At 35.3% G+C, this 10,186-nt stretch overlaps 1 protein-coding gene across 1 annotated transcript; it reads left to right on the top strand.

Annotated features, from left to right (window-relative positions):
* The first annotated feature begins 8,298 nt into the window (after positions 1-8,298).
* On the top strand, positions 8,299-9,045 carry LOC127102257 (uncharacterized). Its single transcript, XM_051039654.1, has one exon. It carries the CDS (start codon positions 8,299-8,301, stop codon positions 9,043-9,045), a length of 747 nt encoding a protein of 248 aa, XP_050895611.1.
* The last annotated feature ends 1,141 nt before the right edge of the window (positions 9,046-10,186 follow it).

Below are 10,186 nucleotides of genomic sequence, written 5' to 3'. Positions count from 1 at the left end.
ATGCTAGCCCTATTGGAGTAGTGGAAGATGTGCTTGTTCAAGTTAATGACTTGATTTTTCCTGCAGATTTTTACATTTTGGACATGGCAGGAGAAATAAATCCAAGCAAATCACCAATCATTTTGGGCAAACCGTTCATGAAAACTACAAAAACAAAAATTGATGTTGACGATGGAACCATGTACATGGAATTTGGTGACATTGTCATGAAATTCAATATTGTTGATGCTATGAAACATCCCTTAGAAGAGAATTATGTTTTTCAAATAGAGTTGCTTTCTGAAATTGTTGATGAAGCTTATTCTTATTTATTTTTAGTTGATTTTCCAACTTTATCTAATTTTGATGATATTTACTCATGTGATGATTGTACTAACACTTACCTTTGTGTTTTTTGTGCTGAGATTGATGTTCTCTTGTAGGGTGACAATGTAAATGAAATTGTTTATGTAGATGAAGCTCTTGACATCCCGACTGCCCCAAATATATCGTTCATTGAACAACCACCTTCTTCAGAGCTTAAACCACTTCTTGAGGATTTATATTATTCATCAAAGCTTCAACTTGATCATGAACGTAAGAAGGGAATTGGATGGACCTTGGCTCACACTCATAATATTAGCCCATCCATATGTATGCATATAATCTCACTTAAAGATGGAATAAAAGTAGTGAAGCAGCCTCGTAATCCTTTGATTCTTGATGTTGTGAAAAAGGAGATCACTTTCATGTGCCCATTCAACATTTTTACTTATCGAAGATCCTTCTTTTATCCTGGAATACAAGGTGAAGGCACTAATTAAAATTTAAAGATCAATGAACACTACCCAAAGCTACTTCATGAGAGCCCCACTTTGGAAGAAGAGTCTGTAGAAGAGCTCTCTTTGGGAAAGGCTGCTTATGCAATCATTTATCTGCCCTGACTCCTCGGGTGTGTTATTTCCTTTCTCTCACTCTTATTTTATATTTATTTTCTTTCATTGAGGACAATGTATGTTTTCAGTGCGGGGGAGGGAACCATTTACTTTGTTTTATTTTATTCAGTTTCTTTGTTTTTATTTATTTTCTTACATGAAAAAAATGCATATTTTTTCTGTGGCTTTTGAGTTACAATTGTGAGTATTTTATTTGTTCTCTAGATTAAAGAATTACGGTGTGATGTGATTGATTTTTTTATGAATTTTTAGTATGATATGTAGGACTAAACTCTAAATTGTATATCATTGGTGGTAGATCAATTAACCTTGTGAGATTTTGAGTCTTTTAATGGATAACATTCAAAATTTCATCTCTTTCTTTCTTGTGTGATTTCACTCATGTGTGTTAGTCTCTCGAACCTGAATTTACTCTTTTTGAAACTACTGATTACTTGTGCACATTGATATGATAAAGACAACTTGTTTTATTTTTATTTTTAGCCACTTAGCCAAAAAGTCAACCCTGAATAATATCATCCCTTGTTTGAAAACTCCATTGAGCCTATTTATCATTTTCTTTGTTTAAAACTCACTACAAGCCTGAAAGTGAAAAACAATGTTATCATTCATTCATAGGGTTGAAATAATCTTTTTTGAAGTTGAGTGGAGTTGAATAACTATAGATGTGATATTTCATTCAAAAATTGGCAGAAAAATAAAAAAAAATGAAAAAAAAATGAAAAATAAAAGAAGGATGTTATTACATATTCCTTCATAAAAAGAAGAAGAAAAATAGCAAAAAAGTTGTTGTTTGAAACTAGATGAATATAGTTCAACTCCTAAAAGTTCTTTCATGTCTCTTTTCTCCCTTTGAATCTTATCCTAGTTTCCCTTAGGATTTATCTCGCGCATACCCTGACCAAGTTACAACCTAATAAAAGTCCTTTTGATTTTTGTGTGCATGTAATTCAATTGTGGATGTTAGAGTCTTTTCAAGCTTATGGTAGTACTAATTTTCATGTTGTGCTTTGAGTGTAAACAATCAACCTAAACATTTGAGAGTTGAGTGAATTTTATCTTGTGAGGATCTTGTTACTTTTAATGTACTCTTTGGTAATTTGTTTCTCGTATTTTCTTTGAATGTCACAAATGAGTTACTTACTAATGTCATTTTCTTGAAACTTAGACTTAGAATTTTATTTGCACTTTGTATCCTGAGAACCTTTGAAATTGCATGTTTTGTTTTACTCTTGTTTTCTCTATTTTGAGTTTTGAATATATAGCTTTGATTGGAGTGCAAAAGTTCAAGTGTGGGGAATTTGATCAGTGCATTTTGATGTATATTCGTCTACTATTATACTTAGGCAAATCTATAGTTTACTCTATTATTTTTACTATTTTAGTGTGTTTTTATATTTAAGTTTATTTTTGCCTTTATTTTATTTTTGTACTTTATTTTCAGCATAAACAATTATTTGATATCTTGTCACTATGCAGATCGTAACTTGAGCTACAGAAATCGGATTGACGCGTTCTAATATGAGTTGGAAAGTTAAGAGAAAGAGCTATAAGTTTCATGTTGAAGTAAAAATAGATTCATGGTGAGTGAGTGTCTAATAACTCGTTGAAGTTCCATACTTAATTAAAATAGTTAGTTTATGCAGATTTTTATAATTTTTGGGTCGGATCCCATAAGGGTCCGAATTTCCCTTTTCTTTTATAAGGATTTTTGCTGCTTGTCATACCCCAATTTTGTCCGGGTAAGGAAAAATCTTTCACCAGCATTCACTACCAAATGTTATAAGGCATGAATTTTATCTTAAGACACATGGTCTATCTTAGGGTTTCTCAGCCCTTGGTGACATCAAGTCTTCAGTGACATTTTCATTTGTTGAGATCCTTAAGAAGACACCTGTTGCATTTCTCTATTATTGCTATTAACTGAAGCATGGGATAGTATGTGCATTTTGAGACTTTTTGGTTAACAAGGCCCATTTTGGTTTATCCATGAGAACTCTTGGTTTTGAAAAGGTCCATTCACATAAACATGTCCATGATTAATATTGCAAAGTGTGGTTCAAATCTTTTCACATCACTGATCCAAAGTCCATTTGATTACCAGTAAGTATTAAGAGACATGATTATTTTTATGATCACTTGTTATTAAGCTCATTCTCACATCTCAAATATATGTGCCAAATTTCTAAACCATTCATAACTCCTTAAACTAAATTTGCATTTTTTTAAGTATGCGGGTGTTGGTTTAGATCAAGTCACCATATGTATGTATATGTGATGGTTTTGTGATTAAGGTTGAAATTTGCAATGTTTGTGGCATGTTTTATTTTAGACCTTTTGTCACATTTTATTTTGATTAATATTAATGTGCTAAACTTGACCAAGTTGAAAATCCAATTAAATTGCATTATGGCCCAATCCATTTTCAGTTTGAGATATAGTTTAAGCATTTTTTATTAACACAATTAAAATGTTAAGACAAGGTTTAAAATGTTAAAAATGATTAATTGCATAATTAGATTCATAATCCAAAGGTTCACATAATAATCCAAAAGTTCATATAATAATTCCTAAAAGTTACATGATTAGTCCAAAAGCCAACACATAATCCACTTATACATTATCCAAAGAATTCTAAGTACATCAGAAGAAATTTGAAAAAGTAGAAACTGCTGTAAATCCAGCAGATTGAGTACAAACTCTTCAAAGACATTGCCAAAAACCCCTTTTGAAACTCACAGCGCCCCCAATTCCAACCTCCAAAGCAGGCGCAAAACTTCCCTTTCAATCAACATCTCTTCACCTTTTTACAAACCTGCAAAACTAACTCAGAGATTAAAAAGGCTTATCAAATAAGCGCTTAAAGAAAACTGGAAAATAATTGATAAAATGAACGGATTAATATTTTGCACAGTGAACCAAAGTGAACACCCAAGAATGTGTTCCATTATCCAATTAAAACAACCTTGAATCCACAAAATAATCATCCCATAAAATCTGGAAAAGATGACCTAACAAGTTATCTCAAGAACAAAGAATCCATCATATATATATCAAACAGAGATTAACAGTAAGACACACAGTTTTGAGAATCCAAGAAGAAACAATCAAAAATATTTTTTTGTTAACATCAAATAGGAGGATCGAAGTAGAAGCAAACAAAATAATTTGTTAAACATCAAAACCCTAATATTCGAACAAAGCAACAACAACACTCAAAACCAACGAAAGAGGAAGACGAAGAGAAGTTAAGAGGACGAAGCGACTTATCTCAAATACGGTGGGGAGACGTCGCCGGCGTTTGACTCCAACCAAGTAAAACTTTCATTCTCGTTTAAATTTTTGCACCATCGTCTTCGCCTCTCCATGCTGATTGAAACCCCTTTTATAATTTCTTCAAATCGTGACTTTAGAGGGACAAATTCCAAAACTTAGGGTTAGGTTTTTTCTTCACATGTTTGCCTATTGATGTGGTTAGGATGAGTTAGGGTTTTTGTTGGCCGCGAGAGACAAAACTTAGGGTTAGGTTTAGGTTGGTATTTTCTTTTGGAGCGCCGATCTGACCATTTAAAGCGGATTTTGGAAGAAGGGAGGTCAGATTTGGAACCTCCGGCCCAAAAGAGGTGGGGTATGTGTTTGGCTTTTTAGGTTTAGGGTTGAGGGTCGCCGAAGAAGAAGGCGCCGCCGCCATGATTGGCAGGCTGCCACCGTCTTCTCCGACAGGTTTGGCCGGGGGTGATGACGAAGATAGGGCTCATGTTGCAAAGCGTTTGAAGGTTTCAGAATCGAAGAGAGAGAATGGCAACGAGCAAATGAGGCTCTCTCTCTCTCAATGTTTGTTTTTATATGATGATGGAGGCTGATGCGTGGGCGCCAAATGGCCTCTCCAGGAGGCGCCACGCAGGGTTGGCCACTGAGTCAACCAGGGGATCCTGTGTGGATCCCCCCATCGTATGGTGGCGCATCCTCTCAGCCCATCCATCTGATTTGTTGACTGGGTCAAAGTCCCCTGATCCAGTGGTCTAGACACCTCCATAGGAGGTCAACGTTTAACCAGTCCTTTAGGCCTTGCTGGTTCCGTTTTGGGTCAACCCAGGTTGGGCCCAAAGACCTTTTTTGCCAAATAAACCCCCTTTAGTTCATTAGCGCCCAAATTTTGGCCTTTTCATTTCAAGCCTATTTATTCTCATTTTTTAGGTTTTTCTTTCATTTTCTATCTTTAAAAATTATATATATATTGCTAATATTATTATTAATACCTAATTAATTATTTGATTATATTATTATTATTTAATTACTTATATCATTTAATCAAATAATCCATTAATTATTTAATTAATTAATTATATTATTATTACTATCACTTATAATTGTTTTTCTTTCATTTTCTATCTTTAAAAATTAGATATATATATATATATATATATATATATATATATATATATATATATATATATATATATATATTGTTAATATTAGTATTAATACCTAATTAATTATTTGTTTATATTATTATTATTTAATTACTTATATCATTTAATCAAATAATCTATTAATTATTTAATCAATTAATTATATTTATTACTATCACTTATAATTTAGACAATTACTTATTTTTGTGGAATGTGTGTGCATTATTATTTTGTACCTACTCCTTTGTATCAAGTCTTGAATGCATATGTATGGTGTGTTACAATTATGACAAGATTATGTCGTTTTCACCGATTTAAAATCATTCGAACCAATTTCAAAAATAAATCACATATTTCTCGATTCAAAGTCGAGCCCATTTTCAAAACACCTTTGTAAGTTGATCGCTTGTAAAAGCATCGCCATCAACCTCACATGGCTTGCTCTTGGTCTTTCTTACAATGAGACATATTCGGTTTTAATTAATCGATTAGATGAACTATTCACTAAATAAATTCAATTCATTCACAAAATAAAAATTTCAAACCTCGATCCAACATCGAATATTCTTTATAAAAATTAAATTAAAATACATCATCCCAATCAAATACTATTTCACTTAGGAATAAAAGAGGAAATGGTTTTGAGCTTTCAACTCCTCTCCTCAATTATTTAAGCACGAACTCTTGTACTCGATTAATCGAACAATCGTCATTTCTAATTCACCTAAGCACAAATAAATCAAATTCTTTTACAATAATAAATAAAAAGGGAGATGACTTTGAGTCTTCAATTTTTCTCCTCGACTATTTGAATACAAGTTCTCTTACTTGGTTAGTCAAATAATTTTCGTTCCTCTACAAACTTCTAAACCCCGACTAAATCAAATTACTTTCATAATAAGCTAAATGAAAAGGGAGATGACTTTGAGTTTTCAACTTCTCTCCTCAATTGTTTGAATACGAGTTCTCTTACTCGGTCAGTCGAACAATTGTCATTTTTTCACAAACATACAACTTAATCAAATCATTTACATAACAAACTATACGAAAAAGGAGATGGTTTTGAGCTTTCAACTCCTCTTCTCAAATGCTTGGATATGAGTTGTCTTATTCAGTCATTCAAGTACTTGTCGTTCATTCTAAAATATGTCAACCATATACAACCTTATTTTCATAAATATTCAGATGAAACAGAAAGCGGTCTAGAGTCTTCTATTCCTTTTCCCGATTATTAGGATACGAGTTGTCTTACTCGTTTGTCTGAATATTCGTCATCTATTCAAACACCTTAATTATTATCAAATCTTTTTTATAATTAAAGATGAAAAAGAAAGTGGTCTAGAGTCTTCTATTCCCTTTCCCGACTGTTAGGATACGAGTTGTCTTACTCGATTATCCGAGTAATCGTCATCCAATTAAAAAAATATCAACCAATCAAACAAAACATCCAACATATTAACTCAACTTGTCATCCCCATGTGACCTAAACTATTTTAAGAAAGAACACCATTTAATCCTTTCTAATGCGCATAACAAACCAATGCTTAAGCCTCCGCCGAGAGTAAACAAGCCGATGTTTAGCCTTTAGGATGCGATCTAAACAGTTATTCACTAAAAGACGCCAACCAACCATAGTTCCCCGAACTACGAATGCTCTGATTTCCTTATTACACCATAAGGATACGTAGGCAGGAGATTGCTGTATCTTCGCGAGCACACTAATAAAAAACCTCCTCTTTCCCTTTCTGAGGTTCTCATCCATTTCTATTTTTAATATTTTATAACCCAAAGATAATAAACAAACATAAATTAACACTCGAAACGCAAATTAGAACTAAAAGGTTCCCGTTGAGTACAACGGACATGAGGGTGCTAATACCTTCCCCTTGCGTAATCAACTCCCGAACCCGAATATGGTTGCGACGACCATTATTCTATTTCCTAAAGGTTTTATCGATATTTTCCTATCCCTTTATTGGGATAAATAAAGTTCGGTGGCGACTCTGTTCGACCATAATTTTTTCCGCGACCATCGCGAGGAATCGTATTTTTCGAGATGCGACAGATGGCGACTATGCTGGGGACTAGCTCCAAGCAAAAGAGAGTGAAGCCTAAGTTAGTTTAGTTTATGTATTGTGTGTTAATCTTGTTTGTTTGATTGTCTTTCTTATTCTGCTATTATTATTCTGTCATAATTATTATATTGTGATTTATTGAATATGTCCTATTTGGGGATCTCTGTTAGTGGTGCTTTGTAAGATAGGCTCTCTACCCGAGTCTGAGAAAAACCATAAGATTAAGTTGGTGGTTGCATAGTGGGCGCCCACAAGAAGTCTTCCTTGTTGGGAAGATACGAAGACCCCGCCTAGAGGAGATTCTCTTGAGATATTATTGCCCGACGAGTTTTCGTCACGACGATAGTATTCTCAAGTTAGATCAATGACTCTAGGGACCTTTTAACCCATTATATCTGGTGGTTATGTAGTATTTACCTGAAAAGTCCTGGACTTATTAGGTTAAATATGAAAGCCCCAATCAGATGAGATCCCTTGGACATATTACTATCTTACAATAATATTTCCAACCTCGATCTATGACTCTGAGAACCTTATTAGAACCTTGGACTCGAGAGTTATGTAGTATGGACCCACTAGGAATTTTCCTCTTTGGGACCATACGAAGGCCTCACCCAGACGAGACTCTTTTTGGGGATGTTATGGCTGATGAATTTTCGTCATGACAATAACTTTCCTAAATAGGGATTGACGACTTTGGGAACCTTTTAACTTTAGCAACCTCCCAAAAGGGTTTTGTTTAGTAACCAAGGATACCCATTCTCACGTCCTGTATATTGACCTACCTGTGACAGGCATAACATCATTCATAACATAACATTCATATTATTTTATTTCCAAGGAATCAATGTCATGAGTTGCAGGAATTCAAGAAACATGGAATCAAGCAAAATAAACATTTACTCTTTCAAATTCAAAGATCCCGATCTAAGGAGCTTACGTGACTTGGTCTCTCAGATGCACCCGGTATACAAAATCAACTTTGGAAAGAATTATGGCAATTTGCTCAGTATCCTTAACCAACGAGTAGACTATACAGCCTTAATCACTTTGGTCCAATTCTATGACCTACCTTTAAGATGCTTCACATTCCAAGACTTCCAGCTAGCACCGACGTTGGAAGAATTCGAGCGTCTTGTTAGGATTCCTATGAAGAATAAGCCACTATTTGAAGGGATAGATGAATCTTTGCCCCTTGAGATAATTGCTAGCACACTTCACATGGATGAAAAGGAAGCAGAGGCTAACCTAGAGACCAAAGGGAATACTAAAGGATTTTCGCTAAGTTTTCTCTTGGAGAGAGCTCATACCCTACTAAAAGCAGAAAGTTGGGATGCTTGTTACTCTGCTATTGCATTGGCCATCTATGGCGTCGTCCTGTTCCCGAATATGGATGATTTCGTAAACATGGCTGCCATTTGTGTTTTCCTTACTGGGAACCCAATACCCACTTTGTTAGCTGATGTTTACTATTACATGATTCATAGGTACACTAAGAAGAAAGGAATGATCGCTTATTGTGCTCCTTTATTATATCAGTGGTTTCTAGAACATCTTCCGAAGACAGGTGCTTGGGTTGAACATGCATATGTTAGTTGGCCTCAGAGATTGGGATCACTCTGATCTGAAGATCTTTCTTGGTATTCCAAAGAATACATCAACATGGACATCATATTCAGTTGTGGAGATTTCCCAAATCTACCGCTTATTGGAACTCAAGGATGTGTGAATGCCAATCCGGTTCTATCACTCAGACAACTTGGCTACCCAATGGAAGGCCCTCCAGAGGCGAGGTCTTTGGAAGCTTTCTTGTTACTTGACTTTGGGGTTGAGAATCCTAGCTTGTTCCAACGAATCAAAGAGGCTTGGAAGAATGTCAATCGAAAAGGGAAAGCTGATTTAGGGAGAGCAAATGGGATTACAAAAGAACCATATTTTCAGTGGGTAAAGGAAAGGGTGGAGATGATCAAAATGCCATTCGTCATTCGGGCACCTGTACCTCTTCCTGAACCTAAGCTCACCCATGTCCCTATTGAAGAAATGGAGGAACTCAAGACCACTATGGCAAAGCTAGAAAAAGAGAATGAAGAGTTGCAGATAAAACTCCAACAAACCATCAATGAGAAAAACACCATGAAGTGGGAGCTTGAGACAAAGGATGCACAACTTCAAGAACATGTGGAAAAGTTCAACAATGAGGGGCATAATAGGAAAAAGATCAAAGTGGGATTAGAACAAGCTGACCATTATTTAGATACTCTTAAGGGTCAACTACGACGAGCTCAGAAAGAATGTCAAGACAATGAGGGTTGGTGGCATCTAGCCACGAAGGAAAACAAGACGATAAGAGATACACTTGGGGCTCAGATTAAAGAACTCACCAATTCTGTTCGTCATGCAAAGGCTGAAGTAGATCAGGAACGCCGACTCAAGAACATAGTCACCGAAGCTTCTAGGGTTTCACCCATGATATGGGAGGAGAAGTGTCGAGAAGTAAGAGATGCAAAAGAGTCTGCCAGCTATTGGAAGAACCAGCTAGAGTCATTACACCAAGACAGGTCCATATGTTTGAAGGAGCGAGACTATGTGATTGAAGATTATGAATCCTTTAAGAAGACCATAGGCTTCTTGCAAGGAGATAGGGATAAGTTCCGTGCAAAGCTCGATGGGTTAGTGGGGTTCTGTAATTGGGCGGATAAAGAATTACCATGGAAGTTAAGAGACGCAGTCGAAGAATTAAAGGAAGATAGCACTCCTCCAGCCA

The sequence above is a fragment of the Lathyrus oleraceus genome, chromosome 7 (assembly GCF_024323335.1).
Source record: "Lathyrus oleraceus cultivar Zhongwan6 chromosome 7, CAAS_Psat_ZW6_1.0, whole genome shotgun sequence".
Lineage (NCBI taxonomy): Eukaryota > Viridiplantae > Streptophyta > Magnoliopsida > Fabales > Fabaceae > Lathyrus > Lathyrus oleraceus.
Note: the sequence above shows the minus strand (reverse complement) of the source record. Positions and strands in the feature narration are given on the sequence as shown.

Bases quoted from the DNA above. Each gene is read 5' to 3' on its own strand.
- LOC127102257 (XM_051039654.1), top strand. From the start codon at position 8,299: ATGGAATCAAGCAAAATAAACATTTACTCTTTCAAATTCAAAGATCCC.